The sequence below is a fragment of the Ambystoma mexicanum genome, chromosome 14 (assembly GCF_040938575.1).
Source record: "Ambystoma mexicanum isolate Mex_15411 chromosome 14, UKY_AmexF1_1, whole genome shotgun sequence".
Taxonomy (NCBI): domain Eukaryota; kingdom Metazoa; phylum Chordata; class Amphibia; order Caudata; family Ambystomatidae; genus Ambystoma; species Ambystoma mexicanum.
The window spans coordinates 406,784,914-406,804,520 of record NC_090940.1 but is presented as its reverse complement, the minus strand read 5'-3'; the positions used below and the strand labels follow the sequence as shown (position 1 = coordinate 406,804,520).

Below are 19,607 nucleotides of genomic sequence, written 5' to 3'. Positions count from 1 at the left end.
ATTCATTCTGTCACCAAATGGAGTCCACATGGATTCAAGAAAGGTAGACGCTATCATTAAGTGGCCATCACCAACGTCAGTGAAAGGAGTCCAAAGCATGTTGGGTTTCGCCAATTTCTACCGTAGATTCATTCCAGAATTCTCCCGAATAGTTCAGCCCATTACTGCCCTTCTAAGGAAAAACAAATGCTTTGTGTGGTCTACCGAGGCGGAGCAAGCCTTCCAAGAGTTAAAAGCCAAGTTTATCTCCGCTCCTGTTTTGAGACATCCCCGCCCAGAGCTTCCTTACATCGTAGAAACCGACGCCTCCAGTCTTGCGATGGGTGCAGTCCTATCGCAAAGAGTTCCAGAAACAAACCAGTTACACCCCGTGGCATTTTGGTCCCGCAAATTCTCGGCTCCTGAAATAAACTACACCATTACCGATAAGGAACTTCTGGCTATTAAGTCCGCCTTCAAGGCCTGGCGACACTATCTTCTGGGTGCCAGACACACAGTCACAGTGATTACAGACCACCGCAACTTACAATACCTAAAGACAGCTAAAGCTCAATCCTCCAGACAACTCCGCTGGGCACTATTTTTTGCCGAGTTTGACTTCGTCATTACCTACCGACCAGGCAACAAGAACGGTAAAGCTGATGCCCTTTCCCGGATGGGAGTGGAAGAGCACATGGTCAAGCCTGAACCCGTACCTATCATTCCCGAACAAAGAATCCTAGGTCTAATCGGCACACAATCCATCGAAGAAGTTGAAGCCAAAGTTAAACAACTTATAACTCCAGCAGACATACAGAATTGGCATCTTCAGGGAAAAGACTTCACGGTGAAGAACGACCTATTGTACTTCCAAGAACGGTTATATCTACCCTGTGCTAGTTTACAGAATCAAGCCATCTCTTGTTATCACGACTCCCTAATGGAGGGACACCCTGCTATGGCCAAGACCTCGGAAAAGATCAAGCGTCACTTCTGGTGGCCGTCTTGGAGAAAGGATATCAGAGACTTTGTAATGTCCTGTGGAGTGTGCGCTCAAAATAAAAGTCAAAAGGAGAAACCAGCAGGCCTCTTACGCCCACTTGACATCCCACCTCGTCCCTGGCATACTCTCTCCATGGATTTCATCACCGACTTACCTTCATGTTCCGGATATAATACGATCTTAGTAATCGTGGACCTATTCTCCAAGATGGCGCACTTCTTCCCACTGAAAGGTCTACCGTCAGCAGCAATCCTGGCCCGGGAGTTTCTCGAAAACATTGTTCGGTTGCACGGCTTTCCTTCAGTTTTAATCTCGGATAGAGGAAGTCAATTTGTCTCCCACTTTTGGCAGAGTTGCTGTCGGTTGGCTCAAATTGATGTAAGGCTTTCAACCAGTCACCACCCCCAAACCGACGGACAGACCGAGAGGACCAATCAAAGTTTGGAACAGTACTTACGCTGCATGCTGCAACAAACAGAAAGAACTTGGAAGGACATCCTTTGGATAGCCGAGTACGCTTACAATAATTCAGTCCACTCTGGAACCGGAAAAACCCCGTTTTTTCTTTTATATGGTAGCCATCCTCAAACCTCTAATCTGGATCCACCTCAGGATTTAGGGACACCAGCAGTAGACCACCTGCATTCTGCAATCACCCAAGCCTTTAAGGAAGCCACTTCTCATCTGCAAAGGGCTAAGGAACAATACAAGAAAGGAGCAGACCAACATCGGAAGGAGGCCCCTCAATATCAAGTAGGAGATCAAGTCTGGTTATCCACCAAACATTTACCTCTAAAAGGACCGCGCACCTTCAACCCAAGATACCTGGGACCCTACTCAATCACTACCATAATAAACCCAGTGGCAGTCAAGTTGGACTTGCCCCCTCATATGAAAATGCACCCAGTCTTCCATGTCTCGCTACTAAAACCTGTGCAGCCAGAGACCCGATTGACTAAATCTCCAGAACCTATCCTAGTTGATGGAGAACTCGAGTTTGAAATCAAAAACATCTTAGATTCCAAAATCTCCAAATCAAGGCTATACTACCTGATTGACTGGAAAGGTTATGGCCCCCAGGAAAGGTCTTGGGAACCTGCAGAACATGTCCACGCACCTCGTTTAGTCAAGAAATTTCATCGAACATTTCCTAACAAACCAAGACCCCCGGAGAAGTCAAGCTTGGGAGGGGCCTTGAGGGGGGGGGGGGGGGGGGGGTGCTGTCATGATCCCTGCTTCCAAGGGGTCAGGACTTGCCTCACATCCTTGGAAGCAGGCCCATAACCTTGATCCTGGGTACCAGCCAGTCCCTATCGGGACCTTTTGGACCTTGTCCTGGCGCCAGTGGCACCAGGCTCATAAAGATGACCGGTCCCGGCGCTGGAAGCGCCGGGCTCATAATGCTTAAGAGTGCTTGGGTGGACCTACCTGCAGCAGACCATGCTGCTTACTTACCAGCTCGATGGTCTTCTGATCCTTCTCTGCCTGGAACTACTTTTCCTGTCTGGGTGGGGCAGGAACCACTCCCTGGAATCAGAACACAGGAACTCTTTTCTTACCTGGGCGAGGCTGTGGAAGAAGACGCCTAAGCACTACAGAAGGCTATTTAAACCACACCCGATTGATGAAACGTGCTTCGCGTTATTCTGCATCTGCAGCAGGACGCTCACCGTGTCAGCTCCAGTCTTCCTGAGATTCTTCAGCTCCAGTTCCTGTGAAAACGAATTCCTTACCTGCTAGAGATCCGATCCTCAGCTGCACCTGCCAAGACAAAACAACAGGTTAGCAGAATTCAATTCGAGAGCAGCGCTCTTACTTACCAAATACGGCGGCATCTTCCAAAGCCTTCCGCCGCTTTCTTCGGCTCCCCATCGACATCTGCAAAGAAAAGGACTTGATTAAGCATTGCATTCTTGAATTGCTTACCTGCGCTCCGCACGTTCTGAACTTCAAGAAGCGCTGCATGCCGGCATCTGCAAAACAAAGGGAGACATTTTAAGGCGCATTCTAAACCAACCATAAACTTTCAACTTACGCGCTCGCACGTTCGCCGGCATCCATCTAGCAACGCTCTCTGCATCCACGATCTGCAAGGACAAAAGAGACATTAAGGCGTGCTTTTGAAACAAACAGCAGTCATTTTACTTACGTGCACCGCGCTTCATCTTCTTCGTACATACGCGCTTGCACGATCCTGGGCACTTATTCATCAGCGTCCATTGCACCTAAACCTGCAGGACAAAGAGAGACATTAGAAAGGGTGACAGCAACCGGTCATCTTTCCTACTCACCTGCTCGCCGCATCATTCCTCTACAATTTCAATCTTGACACCCTGAGACTGAGCAAGGGACTAAATTACGGGTGCTCCAATAACTATCAAGAAACCGCTCGTGCGGTAAACGGCGGTATCTTCCAACATCAACCTCTGCAATCAAGAGGATTGTCAGTGAACCAGTGAAGTAACTGGTACTTGCGCCCCTGCAAAGACGCAGGATGGAGAGCCCGGCCTTAATATATCTAAGGTGAGCAAGCCACGCCCTGGGTTCGAATAAGAGGACTGAGGAAGGAGAAGTTCAGTCAATCCAGTTCCTAAATCCTTGTTCTTACGTCTGCAGACACCTCACTCTACACGTCCGGTACATCGTGAGAAGGGGACCAGCCCTAGGAGAAGGCCGAGATCTACGAGTCACACTAGAAGACACGGCAACAGCTCAGTCCAGTGCCTCCGTGGAAATCAGGTGAGCGTTACAAGGCCCAAGTAGCCACCTTTGCGATGGTCTCCCAGGGGAAATATTTTTGAAAGGAAACTGCGACTGACTTGCCCCGCACCAGGTGTGCTTGAATACCTTTAGGAGGCTTCAGCCCTTGGATAGTGTAAGACGCCATAATGCAGGCAGAGATCCACCGGGAGATTGTCGCCTTAGAGGCCTGCTTACCTTGTGGATTACCAAAGGTCACAAACAGTTGAGAAGAGCTCCTAAATTCGGATGTTCTGTCCAGGTAGAATTTAAGAGCCCTTCTAACATCCAGGCAAGGCAGAACCCTTTCCGCCTCTGATACGGGATTCGGAAAAAAGACCGGCAGGGAGATTGAATGGTTCAGATGGAAAGCAGAGACCACCTTTGGCAGGAAAGCAGGATTGGTCCGTAGGACCACCTTATCCTTGTGAAAAACCAAGAAAGGATACTCCACCTACAAAGCCTGGAGCTCACTCACGCGCCTTGCTGAAGTGACGGCAACCAAAAAGGACACCTTACACGACAGGTGTTTGAGGTCCACCGTGGCCATTGGTTCGAAAGGTTTATGGCAAAACGCTGTCAGGACCACATTTAGATCCCACGCCGGGTGCAAACTACTAGTCGGAGGATAAAGGCGCGTCAAGCCTGCAAAATGTCTCTTAACTACTGCATTAGATAGAGAGTAAGAGCATTGGTCCGTAGATAGGTAGGCGGAAACCACCAAAAGATAAGTTCTACATGACAGAACGTGAACACCCGACTCTGCGAAGTGGGATACAAAGGACAGTACCGTGTCAATTGTTAGCCCCCCCCCCCCTTGGGTCCAGCTGCTTGTTTAAACACCAATGACAGAACCTGAGCCATTTGCTTCTGTACTGGGACCTAGTCGAGGGTTTTCTGGCTGCCTGAATAATGCGCATGTTATCCGCAGACAGGCTAAGATGTTCTAAAGACCTGAACTCAGGCACCATGCCGCCAAGCTGAGTGATTGTGGGGAGGGGTGCCACAGTTGTTGTTCCCCCGGGTGAAGAAGATCGGGGGTCACTGGTAACCTGATCGGCGGATACACCGACAGGTGTTGAAGTTCTGAGAACCAAAACCTGGCCGGCCACCACGGGGCTATGAGTAGAAGGGAACAGTTCACTGAGTTCTTCAATTTGCAAATCGTCCGAAGAACCAGAGGCAGGAAGGCATAAACCCTCATGTTGTGCCATGGAATCTCGAGAGCATCCCCCAGAGAGGAGGCTCCCAACCTGCGGTGCGGGTGCCTCGGGCACCGGAACATCCAATAGGCACATCATGTCCATTACCCGGTCATGAAAAGCTCTAATAGAACAGGGCTGGTCTTCGCTGTCCTGATCGCCCTGCACATCATCCAACAGGTAAGGATCCTGCCTTGTCACCAGGGGTCAATGGAGGCAAGGGCGGAAGGGTAGTGGGAGGCACCGCAGGCAAGGGCGGCGCCATTGGAGGAGCGGTGGGAGCCGGAGGCGCAGGCGGGCAAATCTCCCTAAAAATACCCTTGAAATACTCTCTCATGGGGTCGGTACGCATGAGCGTCTGAAATTTTCTGAAAAAGGCGTCCTCCGGAGACGGTTTTGGAGCTACCGGAGGAGGCCTCTCATTAGGAGGATAATTCCAGGGACGCAAAGGGGAGGGTTGCCACACAGGCCCATCCCCCGATGTATCCACAAAAATCAAGGGTGCCGAACCCACAGGCAATTAGACATTGTGCGGAAGGGGCATCCGGCGTTCGTCATAAACCGGGCAAAACGGATGCGCACAAGGAATTATGTTCACCCACAGAACCAACCCCTACACATGAGGCCGATGGCGTAGTTTTAGGGGAAGCATCCAAAATGGCCACCGTGGTCGTGGCGGGAAAGGCCGCCATTTTGCCATCAACTGAGGGCAACTGCGGCACGTGAGGAAGTGAGGCAGGGGTCCCCGCCGATGGATCAGGGGTCTTAATTTTAGCCTTTACATAAGGAACATCGGCTGAGCCGGTACTATGAGGCCTGGAATGTTTTTGCGACATACCAATAGCCAAACTAGCTTTCACAGGAAGGACCTCGGCACTGGGGGTAAAGGAAGAACTTTCACCCCTTACCCCCTCAACAGTTCTGGCGTCTCCACAAGAGCGGGAACGGTGAGAAACAACTTTCACCGATAAGGCCTTGCCAGGCCTCTCAGAAATGTTGGTTACTTTAGCCTCTGTACGAGGGACCTCGTACCCAGGTCCAGTAACAGACCTACTAGCACGGGCCTCGAACATCCGTTCGGTAACACCAAGCCCAACCAAGGCCTCGGGGTGCACCCCGGTACTTTTGAGGGAAGCCGATAACGAGGCCTCAGAGCGAGCTCCGGTACCCCACGACTTAGTAGAAGGAGGGGCCTCGGAGCGTACTCCGGTATCCACAGGCCCCTTACGGAGACCCTCGGAGAAAACTCTGGTACAATTATTAGGCCCAGAAGGCACCTCGGGGCAATCCCCGGTGACAGAGCGGCTGACGCTCCTCCCGGCTCGGGAAGAGCCCGGAAAGTATCTCCCGGCCGGGGTGCTCTGAAAAGTAAAGAACTTACCGGGCATTTCTTCTTTTCGTCGATAAACGGTTGAAAATGTGAAGGAGGAGTAAACACCTTCTCCCGCCGCTCCAACCGACGTTGAAGTGCCCGGACCGAAAGGGAATCGCAATAAAAACAGGAGTCCCAACGGCGGTCCGGACCCAAACACTCTAGACAAAGAGGATGGGGATCCGCCCTCGCTAAGAGTCAGTGACACGATGAACAATCTGGAAAGTCTAGCTTGAATGACATAGACAGACTAGTACACGATCGCTAGCGATAGCCAGAGGAGGAAAAAAGGAAAGAAGATCTTCCGCGGATGGAAGCACGTCCAGTCCCGAACAAGTGAAGAAAAGGACTGATGGGCGATGCAGAGCCGAGATGGCCGGGGTTACGGCCGTGTTCCGGACCCTGTGTAGAAAGAGAGGAAGGACTAAAAATGTTGAAACATTTTTGGATGTTTTTACAAAGCGCTCCGGTCCCGTCCCACAGGATGGAGGAATGTCCCATAAGTATGGAGGAAAGGGGACAGAACGTAGGAGTATTAGTGAAACTACGTTTTGGAGGCAGCACCTACCTACATTTGCTGCAATGATTTCAGAGTGCAGCTTTGCAAGCAGATCTGGTTTCTTTTGCTCAGCAATTCGGAATAATTAAAAGTCCTGCCAGACATACAGTTGAAAGAGTAACATCGCCAAATGAAAATCTGGTGTACATGGCATAGAATGTGCAGTTCTTCCATACTTTCATCCCAATCTACAGGAAACAATTAATGGAAGAGCTTTGTACTCTAGGCATGGCGAGAATCCTGGATTAACATTTTTCTAACAGACTCTCGTACAAGTTTTTACTTGCCCAAGTAAATTCTAACCAATATGAGCTAAACAAACAAACTTGACATGGAATTGATTTGGCTAGCTCATTTAAGTTGGGTTGGGGTTTATGTATCTGCCCTAAGGCAACAACCATATTCAAAAGTTCTGTCCAAATCCCATCAGAGAAACCCATTTGCTTTGGCCAGAGCAGACAATCTGACACTTAGAAGCAATATGAAGGAATAGGACTGTGCAAAGAACCTGCAAATCAAGGTATGTTAAGGAGGGAGTGAGAATCTTTGCCATTATTTCTTCATGGCTCAGGATGACCAGGTATGATCAACTTGTCTCATATCCACTTTACAGCGAGAAGGCCTACTAGACAATCCTGAAAGCAGCAATGTCATTTTTCCAGGAAGACTGAACAGAAATCACTAAAATTATTGCTTCATTTAGTCAGGTGCTTGACGTGGAACCCTTGCTCACTGTTCTTAGGGAGTTACAGCTCCACCTCACTGGCGAGGCCCAACCAGGCCGAAACATGCGTCTGGGGTTGCTGTTGGTACTCTTGTTCAGAGGAGAATTTGAAGGCATTTCGATGCTGGACTGCCCTTGGGGAGGACAAAGTGTGATATGTAGTGGAAATTTCTCTTCTGTGAAAGGATGAGCTAAAGACTCTGGTTGAGACTCTAACCCGGTATATAGGCTGGTAGTAGAGAAACTCCCAGAACCCCCCCCCCCCTTGTTTTTGCATATTACGTAGCTTTGGGTTTTCACCCTAAATTACTAGGGTAATCCAGACGTGGAACCCTTGCTCACTGTTCTTAGAGAGGCACAGCTCCACCTCACTGACGAGGCCCAACCAGGCCAAAACACATGTCTGGGGTTGCTGTTGGTACTTGTTCAGAGGAGAATTGCCAGGCATTTTGGTGCTGGACTGCCCTTAGGCAGGACAAAGGCTGATATGTATTGGAAGTTTCTCTTCTGTGAAAGGATTGTGAGCTTAAGACTCTGGTTGGGACTCTAACCCGGGATATAGGCTGGTAGTAGAGAAACTCCCAGAACCCCCCCCCCCCCTTGTTTTTGCTTGGAAAATGTGAGAACATTTGGGCCGCAAGTCAAAGTCTAAGCAGAAAACCTTTTTGATTCTTGAAAGGTTCTCTAATGGTCCCTTGGAGGCTGCTAGGGATGTTCATTAATTGTCTGGCCCGTTTTATGGGTTCCATTTGAATAGTTGTCTATGAACTGTGTTGCATTGTTGGATGGAAATATTTTATATATTTTGAAATTCTATTGCGTTGTGTGGTTTTGAAATTGCTAATATTCTTGGCTTTATGGATGTTATTGCTGTTTCCTTTTATGCTCTGTGTAACGAAAGGCTCAAGTAGCCGAACGTGTTATTAATTTAAAAAAAAAAAAACGAATCTGTGCTTTAAAGAATAGTTTGAATGTGTTGCTGTTATTTCCTTTATTCTGCAATACCATGACATTAGTCTTATTTGGGTTCACCAATATGGTCAAGATCTGGCAGTAGTCTTCAAGGAGGTCCTTGGAATTCTTCCTCAGTGGGTGCCAGTATGACCAAATCGTCTGCACAAAACAGGCATTTTATTTATATCTGGGGCCTAGGATTCATCTAGTAACGTAGGGCGGCCTAGGATTCCTCTAATAACGTAGGAAGGTCATTGATATACAGATTGATCAGGTTTGAGCTGAGGTTGCACCCTGGTCTCTCCTCTGCATTCCCTTTTAAAGGACCCAGGTTTCATTTAATTAATCTTCACTGAATGTGCAAGGGGGTGCTCCTGAGCCTCCCTGCACGTACAGAGCTGTAGAGCATCCTCCAAGAGATGATACGGTTCCTGCCTACATGTGCAGGAACCAGGAAGTGCTCCCCGCTTCCTGGTGCGCAGGAGCTGGAGAACATTGCGGGACCTGGAGTGGATCCTAAAATGGGCCTGCAGGTAAGAAAAAGAATGTGTTGTAGATGTGTGAACGAAAAAGTATGTTGTGTGGGTGTGCTTGCGAATGAAAGAATGAAAGTGTATGGGAGCTCGAGTGAATGTGTATGTATGGGTGCATCCGCATCCCCTAATCAGACCCGCTCAAGGGCCTCCGATTTGGGGTAAGGGAGTTTCATAAGCCTTACCAGCACAGTGAGCAGTCCTTTGATTTGGGGGTACCATCAAGTCAGAGGCCTGCTCTGAGGATGTGTGGGGGGGGGGGGGGGGGGAGGGAGGTTGCATTTTGAACTGGGCAGCAAACATGAGAAGTGTTTGCAATGTTGAAGATGTTTGCTTTAACATTGATGACCAGTAAAAAATGCCATGCCGGTATCAGAAAAAAATAACCAGACTGGCTGAAGCAACGCAGTGCAGTCTAGCCACTTAACAACATTTAGCATGCATGATAAGTGCTATTAAGTAGCTAGACTGCCATTTTGCCACCAGTCTAGCCATTTCTCACTGCGACATAATTTCTTAATGGCTTTTTATGAAAAAGCAAACACAGGGAGTGTAATGGTTCAGACATGTTTTCTTATTGTGGCGTGGTGTGGTGTGTTCTTATGTGCAGGTACTGGCACGTATTGGCAGAGCCAGCTTGGACATGTTTTCACATAGTATCATTACTGGCATTATGCACAAAGCAAATATGAGTATGTTCTCATATGGGAATACTGGCATGTATTGGTGCAGCCAGCATGGAAATGTATGGGCACAGCCAGCGTGAACATATTTTTTATACTGGCATATATAGTGGGGAAAGGTATCATGAAAATGCACTGATAAATGCTCCTTTGCACTGTTTGTGACTTGCATTATTGTTTTATTTATGCGTTACCTATAAGAAATTATTGCAAACAGTTTGGCATTTTGCCCAATTTTTCACAGAAAGTATGCTGTATAATGCACCATTTTAACTTATTATTCAAAACATTTTCTCTGGGCCCTGACAAACCCCCTTGGTTGGTTTGGACTACCTTGCTATGCTCAGTTGTTTGCACTCATTTTTGGCAAATATTTACGCCCCTACAATTAAAAGAATTCACCAGCCGTCACTGGTCTGTGTAGAGATAATCAAAAGTGAAAAGATGCCCAATCCATCAAGAAAAACATTTGCACACCCTGTCACTAATCACCACACTTAATCATGCATAGGCAGGTGTGCCCCTGTTAGAGGTCCAACATACCTCCCACTACTCTGGTAGAAAGGAGCAGCATGGTGCACTGAAGGACGTCTGAGGGACTGAAATGACTAAACATAATAATGGGTATGGGTAGCACTTGCTGGATCCGTTCACTCCACACAATTCACAGGATCTTCCCTGCCTTACATCCCCTTCCCTCCACTACAGATTCTCTAGGTAATACTATCATCATACAAATATGTCGAGGTTAAGAGTGCTCAAACCAACTACCGTGCCTATCAAAATATTTTTTGACAAATGACCTTTTCCCTAAAATCAAGTGACACGTCACAAACCACAATCATGACGAATTACCACCATGAAAAGGTACCTTAATGCTGACAAATTAGAACCATAACCTGGGAAGAAGCACTTGATCCGGCTCATTTAAATTATACAGTAAACTACAATCCAGATCACAACCCGATTACATGCAAACTCTCCTAGCATGAATGTCACCATGTTTAAAAGGAATGTGTAGTGACCTGGAATGGATGTGTGCTGGGTGATTGCATTGAAAGGCCTAGTGGAATGCAGTGATGTGTGTGTGTGGAACCTGGGGGACCTGTTGCTTGGGGACTTGGAGCGAAGGAAGGAACCAGAGTGGATGCTCAGACCCTGCTCTCCCATTTCTAACCTGTAACTGAAACAAAGAATAAAGAAGCATCTTTCCTTTGGCACCTACCTGTGTCAGACTGGTTCCTGCTCCTTGTAAAGGTACTTACCTGGCCCAGGGTACATCAGTAAGCATGATTCATTTAATCAAATGAAAAGGCCAAACGGCTGTATGAATAGGCTATCAAACTTACAGTCCAACACGGCAACCCAAACATTGTACATAAACAGTGATTTTCTTACCTGCTGTAAAAGGCATTTTGTAAGGATAATTGCTGTGTCCTGTGTGTACGTTGCTAATCCTGGTAAATGGCAAATGCACAACTCCACAGAGGCTGTAACTGTTCACCCCATTATCATCCCCAAAGCAGTATCCAGAATTGCAGCTTCGTAGGTGCCGAAAAGGAGTACTCGATGGTAGAGTACTCTGTGAAACCAAGATACCTTCACAGGCTGCTGGCTGCGAAAATTCCTCTCCTTTGGGGTACAGAGAACAGCGTGAGAAGTTATTGTACTGTACTCCACTTTGGCTATAGGAAACATAGAACCCATCCAATGGGGTTATGTCTGAAGATTCAAAGAGGCAGGTACAATCCGTGGGAATGCCCGGAATAGGCAAAGTGTGGAGCTGATGCAATGGGAATGATGGCTGATGAAACTCCTGTTTGGGAGTGGGCGACTTCTCCCCTGGTCGCCCGATCTCAGGCTTCATTGCAGCTTGACCTCCCATTAGCAAAGGCAGTCTGTGATATAAAGCCTCTATACCATCATGATAGTTCGATGAAGGCTCGTTCTGGATGCTATCTATTTTAGCAGCAATTCTCGGGGGCTCCTGTTCGGTTTTCTGTAAATCATTGTTCAGTTCTTCCTGCCACCCATTCCGATCCTCTAAGGGTCCATGTAACATTTCATTTTTGGACTTCACACAGTTCTTTTTGTTTGATTTGGCCCACTTAACTTTTGGTTTGGTGCAGTGGTTCTCAGACCTAAGGTCAGGAGCCAATTTACTCCTCGGTCTCATGGGATGGACTTTTTCATGAGTCAGTCTCAGAAATGCCACAGCATTCAGACTTGCGAGTCTCTTTGGAGCTGGATGATGCACGACTTCATTCTCCCCACTTTTGCTAACCTCTTCCGAAACGTTGTCCAGTGACTGAATGGAAATGTTGCATTCCGTGCTCAATACATTTCTGTTCCTTCGGCCACACACTTTTTGTGTGGATTTTTGTAGCGAAGTGCACTTCTTTTCAGGCATTCCACTGAGACTCTTGGAAATACATTCTGAAGTAACTTTGGTGGGGTCTCTACGAAAATGTCTGGCAGAAACCCTGGGCTCTTCTCTTTGAAAGAGCAGATTATTCACTGCTTCAGCATTCAGTGAGGCCAGCCGACGCTTCCGAGGTTCCGGAGGGTCAGGGTCCAGTTCCTTCACTGAACACCCCGTTCTGCACTTTCGTCGCGTTGAATGAGCCGGGCTCATTTCCATTTTACTATTACCATTGTGAACATTTTCTGGGAAACAACCAGCAGTCGCATCACTTATCCAGCAGGTATCGCTTTGGCTATCATTTGTCATAGAACCCGTTACATCTTCCAGTCTGGTAAGGAGCACTTTACACGTTTTATCCTTTACTGGACATAGGCGTTTCCGTAATGGGTAGGATTTCTGTACTTTTTCACACCTTGTGACTTTGCCCACCCTAGAGTACAGAGGCTTGCAGGGTTGTCCCCTGATGGCTCCTTCAACACTGCGTTCTGCCTCCAGGATATCCATCCTTTCTGCCTCTGTCCACATCACAATAAGGTCAGTGGAACCAACCGGCTCCTTAAGCAGGAGAAGGTGTTTCTTCCATGCGTGGGTCATAGGAGAGGAGTGGAGGGGGGGAAATCACACAATCAAAGCGAATTTCTGCAAAGAAACGGAAAGGACAACCATTATTGACTAAGATCTTCAAAAACATCACATCAAGAACTTTCTGGGTAAAAATAAAGTGCTGTTTATCAAGGTAACATTTAACTTCAGCTCAGCCAAATCGTTTAACTGTAAATAAACTTAATCCTAAAAAACATTTTTAAAAACATGACATACTAAGTAGAGAACATGTTTTGTGTCATGATGGTGCCCTGACCTACCATGCCAATGAATCCAGTTTTTTTAACCACCTCCGTGGAGGCACAGGTTCGGATAGCAATCAACAAGAAACTCACAGAACAAGTAGGCACTAAAACCTTAACAGATGAGGATTAGGCCAATGTTAGAACATAGAACGGAATGTTTAAAACAAAATAACCAAAGTAATCAAGGAGAAAAGTCATCAAGTAGCAGGGGAAATCATAGAAGCAATAGTAAAATCCAGTTACGCTTTCACAGTGACTAGAGAACTATTTTTTATCATTTCCCTTTGGTTTAATGATCTGCAAAGTTTTTTTTCATACATATTTGCGCTATCCTGACAACTAACTATTTGATGGGAAACAACACTCAGACCACTTGTCAAGTAACGAGGACTGCTCTTCAACTTCCAGTCATTCCTTCCTCTTTTTTTCTTGCATAGCAGATACTTTTTCATCTCTCTGATCAGGCACTTCATTCTCAAATTGGCATACAGCCTTCCATTCCAAGCTTACTGGTTAGTCTACGATTCTCTGAACATCACCATGGATAATTCCTGTGTCATTGGTGTGACGGTATAGCAAATTTATGAGGGAGTTTCTTGGTCCCAGTGTCTATATCGTATGACTTGAATGCAGGATATTTCTCCAGAAATCATTAGCCTTTTTACAGGACAAATGCTCAATGAATGTAATACCACGTGAGCAAAGAAAACGGGATACAATGGTTTCGGAATGCTATCACTATTACGAGCACGGTTCTATTCTGAAGTATGGTGAAAAGGAGAAACATAACTGCTGGAATCAGGAAGATTTCTTATTTGCTTCAGACAGACGTGCACACACAACGCACACCTCCAACCTAAAACCTCTCAAAAAGCCCCCTATTCTACAATCATACTCCCCCTCTCAGACGCAAAAACTGAAGAAACAGTACAGGTCGATACTTCATATGAAGTTTTGCTCCATGCAATGGATTGCTCTCCTGGCTCAGCCAAATGAAAGACAAATCTGGAAACTGGCCAAGACCCACCTACCTGTTAATTTCGATCCCATCCTACAACTACTTCTTTGAACTACATGCCCACACTGCAAAAACGTCAACACCTGTCTACGATCTACTATGACCTGTGCTTAGCTTAAAAAAAGAATGCAGGATGTATATAATACTTGACAGAATATATATATTTATCATATATTGTGACAAGGCCAATACCCTGGACTTGTCAAAAGGGGGAAGGTGAAGTCGGGCAAAAAACCCACCAAGAGATAGTCCTTTCCCTAGGGGAAGACCGTTTTCAGAGAAAACCCCAATTCCTGTCTCTGTCCCTTGTGCCGAAATATATCTGTTTAGACCACTTTCATCTCACGCCATACCTCCATTACAGCATAATCGCTAGCGTATTTCATTTTTTTAGTCGCTCATCCATGAAAGGCATCCAACTTGTGTCCTGACCCGGCACATCCCAACCATGCGGAGGTGGGCCCAGATCCCTCGAATACAGTGGAGGACTGCTGGTGCGCGGAGTGTCTTCAGGAGAGAGAGAAAGCACCACCTCGGTAGCCCCACACCGCAGTTGAACGACCAGAGAGGCAGAAGGGAAAGCTATGGTCGGATGCAGCATTCACTAAACATCACCAGAAGCGACCAATGACCAAAAAAAGTGTCAAACCCACTGAAACACCAGGGACTGATACAGGAGATCCCATTCTGCATAGAACTCATCTGTGAGCTACCAGAACAGATCCCAAGCTCGACCCAGGACACTAAGCCACCCAAACCGCCAGTATTTCTATTCTGTAGGAAGTCATTGAAGGGAAAGTGGGCAGGGTATAGACCCATTCGGGCAGCAAGAGAGGTACTGGTTTATGAGTGAAAGGGGTTCTGTAGTGTGACTATGTGTTTTTGTGGCAAGTGAGTAGAGTAAACTAATGTAAGGAGTGATTGTGAAGCAGGAGTTTGAGTGTTTGGATAGCTGGGAGGGAGGAGTGTAGTAGTAATAGGAGGCGAGTAAGTAGTGGGAGGAGGGGAGCAATAGTAGGAGCAGCAGAAGGGTCGTAGTTGAAGGAGGGGAGTAGTAATGGGAGGGGAGTAGTAATGGGAGGGGAAGAGCAGTAGTGGGAAGTTAGTAGCAGTGGGACAAGGAGAGTGGGAGGGGAGCAGAACAGCAGCAGGGGAGGAGAGTCGTGGGAGGGCAGGAGAGTCGTAGGAGGGCAGGAGAGTCGTAGGACGGCAGGAGAGCAGTTGTGGGGGAGGAGTAATGTGGTAGGAAGAGCAGGGTTCGAAATTGCTGCGAGCTATTTAGCTCCTGCTTCTACCATTGGAGAGCTTGGTTAGCTTAAAACCAGCAGGCACCAGGAGCTACTTTAGGCTCCCCATGCGAACTGGTGCCTTTACAAACATGCAGATTTTACATTAACTTTGCTCGTTTTAGAATTGAAATGAAGAGGAGAACACATTTAGGACTCACATAGATATAATGGATCACAGACATAGTGGGCAAAAAGTTAAATTGTGCATGTCAAGATAGATTGCATTGCACTGTGTACTCCATCTTCGTTCCCCCGCGGGAGCTCCTGCCTACTGTGTAATGTCTGACACCAAGGAGCTCATTGTAGCTCCTGATCATCAAATCTTAATTTTTATCCCTGAAAAGTATGGTAGTGGTAGGAGTAGCATAGAGGAGGGAAGTCATAGTGTGGAGCAGTTAAGTGGAGTGGGATGAGAAGTAACAAATGTGTGATCGTAAGAGGTAGGAGGAGTGAAACAGAGGAAGGATAGAAGAGTGGTGGGGGAAGTACACAGTGCAAAATGTCAAGTTGCAAGCTACTAACCAGCCATAAAGCGCCACTTGCAATCTCAATCCTACAAATACACACAGCATACATGTCTTACTAGCCAAGAGACAATTATCACTTGCCAATGGCTAGGGAAGAGTGCAATATATATATATATATATATATATATATATATATATATATATATATGGGATACATTACTCACCGTAATCGTATTTCTGATGCTTGTATCTGCTTAGATTCACATGCTGTGCATAGGCCGACATCTAGTGGAAGCTGCGGAGTATTACAGTTTGTTTTTCGAAAGTAGAAAATGGGCGTCGACACAGGCGTGCCAGTAATACTATCCCTAGTGTGACGTCCACTGTACCCAAGATCCCTCACGCGTGTAGGATCCTCAGATTGTATTTTTTCTGACATGAGGAAGCATGAGGAGTAGCGTGAGTACAGATAATCCAAGCAGATAGACAGAAAAGGTAAGACTACAAGCAATCATGCGCCTTCTCTCGGAGGGGAGGAAGGGTGGGTCGCATGTGAATCTAAGCAGATACAAGCATCAGAAATACGATTACGGTGAGTAATGTATCCCTTCTGAGGCTTGTGGAATCTGCTTAGATCACATGCTGTGCATAGATTAGCGAGCAGTACCAGAAGAAGGAGGTGGGATGTGAGAAGGGTCATGAGCAAACAGGTGTCTTAGAACCGCTTGTCCCACTTGTGTATCTGTCTTGGAATGAGTGTCAATGCAGTAATGCTGAGTAAAAGTGTGAATAGAGCTCCAAGTAGCCGCTTTGCAAATGGTGTCGAGGGGAACATTTGCAATGAAAGCCAGAGTGGCACCAATGCCTCTAGTAGAGTGGGCCCTTGGCGTAAAAGGCAGAGTCTTGTCAGAAAGAGAGTAACACAGCTGTATACAGTTGATAATCCACTTCGAGATAGCGCCCTTAGAGACGCGATCCCCCTCTCTGCCTGTAGCTACGGAGACAAACAGTTGATCTGTTTTCCTTAGCGGTCTGGTTTTATTTACATAGTATAGGACCGCCCTACGCACATCTAGGGTGTGTAGTTTCACCTCAGCCGAGCTTTGCGGGTTCTGGAAGAAAGCCGGAAGCTCGATGGACTGGTTTACATGGAACTTGGATATGAATTTAGGTGAGAACCTAGGGTGTGTGCGTAAAACCAGTTTGTCCTTGTGGATAGTAAAGAAAGGATCCTGCACTGACAGAGCCTGAATTTCACTGACCCTTCTTATGGAGGTAATGGCTACTAAGAAGGCCGTTTTATAAGTCAGGTGTTTGAGACTACTTTTATGCATGGGTTCGAATGGGGGTCCCATGAGCTTAGCTAGCACCACGTTGAGGTCCCATCCTGGCGGTGGGTTCGAAATAGGAGGGTGAAGTCTCTTTACTCCTTCCATGAAGGCTTTAACCACTGGTACTTTCCACCACGAGACCTTGTTATGGGATGTGGTGTAAGCCGAGAGGGCTGCCAGGTGTACTTTCAGCGAGTTAAAAACCAACCCTGCATCCAGCAGGTGGAGCATGTATGTCACAACGTTGGAAGGAGTGCAATCAACCGGGTTGATTTGTTTATTCTGGCACCAGATAACGAATCTTTTCCACTTATCAAAGTAACAGTGCCTTGTATTTGGTTTCCTGGACTCCTTTAGAATGTCCATACACCTCTGTGGTAATTTGAGATGTCCAAACTCTATGACTTCAGGAGCCATGCTGCTAGGTTCATAGAGTTGGGTTCCTGATGCACTGTTTGACCCTGTTGCTGGGACAGTAGGTTGTACCAGGCTGGGAGTCTGATGGGTTCGCACACCGCCATCCTGCGTAGGTGTGGAAACCATGGTTGTCTCGCCCACATGGGAGCAACTAGGATGAGCGTCATAGATTCCTTGTTCATCTTGTACACCACCTTCCTGATGAGAGGAGTTGGTGGAAAAGCGTACGCAAACATCCCTGACCAGTTCATCCACAGGGCATTCCCTTGGGAGTCCGGCTGGGGGAACCTGGATGCAAATCCTGGGCATTGTTTGTTTTCGCTTGTGGCGAATAGGTCTATAGTGGGGAAACCCCACTGAGAGAAGAGATCTTCTACTACGTCTCTGTGAAGGACCCATTCGTGTTCTTCTGGGAGGGAGTCTCTGCTTAGAGCATCCGCTAGGGAATTGAGCTCCCCTGGAACATGTTGCGATGACAGGAAGATGTTCCGTCTGAGTGCCCATATCCATATTTTCTGGGCAAGCTTGGACAGATTTGGCGAACGAGTCCCCCCTTGCTTGTTCAGATAGAACATGGCTGTCGTGCTGTCCGTCCTGATCTGCACCGACAAGTTCAGTAGATGGGGCTCGAACGCCCTTAGCGCTCGGAATACTGCCAGAAGCTCTAGCAGATTGATGTGGTTCTTGGCTACTGAGTGAGACCAGAGACCCTGAGCTGTGTGGTGGAGATGGTGAGCTCCCCACCCAGTCAGGCATGCATCTGTAGTCACCACGGCTTGTACTTCGGGATCGTAAAAGGGTTTCCCCTTTGCGAGATTCTCTCTTGTCCACCAGTGTAGGCTCTGTACGAGTGTTGGCGAAACGACCACTAGATCGTCCCAATGACCACTTGCCTGAGACCACTGTTTCGCCAACCATTCCTGCATGGGACGCATGCGCAGACGCGCGTGGGGGACCAGGTAAATGCATGACGCCATCATGCCCAGTAACCGCATAGCTTTGCGTACTGTTATCTGTTGACCTGACTGATAATGCGGAATTTGCAGAAGTATATTCCGAATTCTCTCTTCCGAAGGGAAGGTCAATCCTTTCTGAGTATCTAGGATAGCTCCTAGAAACTGTTTTGAGGTGCTTGGCACCAGACTTGACTTTTTCTCGTTGATGGAGAAGCCTAATTCGTGGAGGAGGTCGATAGTCCTCTGAATGTTTGACCTGCAAATTCCTGGGGTTTCCCCCGTTATGAGCCAGTCGTCCAGATAAGGGTACACCGGGATTGCTTCCCTGCGTAGGTGTGCAGCCGCCACCGCCAGTACCTTGGTGAATACCCTTGGTGCTGAAGCTATCCCGAAGGGCAGTACCTTGAATTGGTAGTGGCGACTGTCCACCTTGAAGCGCAAGTACTTTTTGTGCGCTGGGAGCATGGAAATATGAAAATAAGCATCTTTCATATCCAAGGTTGCCATGTAATCCCCCTTTTTTAGGAGGGGGATTACCTCTTGTAGCGTGGTCATACGGAATTTTTGGGGCTTGACATATTTGTTGGCAGGCCGTAAGTCCAATACTGGGCGCATTGTCAAATCTTTCTTTGGCACAAGGAAGTAAGTTGAATAGATACCCTTGTTTACCTGGTGTCCTGGGACGAGTTCTATCGCGTCCTTTTCTAGCAGAATGGCGATCTCCTCGAGAAGGATCCTTTGATGCTCTAGGGAGTGCACTCTTTGTCGTGGAGGATGATTCCGGGGACGCTGCAGTAGTTCTATACAATATCCTGCGGATACTGTTGACAGCACCCATCTGTCTGAGGTGATCCCTTCCCAAGCCTGGGTGAAGGTGGAAATGCGTCCCCCTACTGGGGTTGCGTGGCAAGGGACCCTGAACTGAGCGTCACTGTTTTGGTGGAGGCGTGCCACCTCCCTTGTTGGGGCTGCCTCTGCCTCTTCCACGACCTCTCTTGTTACCCCTGCCGTAACTCTGGGTAGACTGCTGGTTGTTATTCCATTGTGTACCTTGTCCCTGGGCATAGTTGCCTCTTTGTGAATTTTGGCCGCGTGGGCGACGAAAATT

The 19,607-nt window shown here is 47.4% G+C and overlaps 1 protein-coding gene across 6 annotated transcripts in view; it reads right to left on the bottom strand.

Moving 5' to 3' along the window:
• BAHD1 (bromo adjacent homology domain containing 1) overlaps positions 1-19,607 on the bottom strand; it is an 841,837-nt gene that overhangs the window by 260,637 nt on the left and 561,593 nt on the right. For all 6 annotated transcript variants that reach the window (XM_069637539.1, XM_069637538.1, XM_069637541.1 and 3 more), the window contains one exon: positions 11,147-12,812. In XM_069637539.1, coding sequence (XP_069493640.1) covers positions 11,147-12,767 — 1,621 coding nt within the window. In that variant the 5' untranslated portion in view covers positions 12,768-12,812. The remainder of the gene's footprint in view (positions 1-11,146; positions 12,813-19,607) is intronic.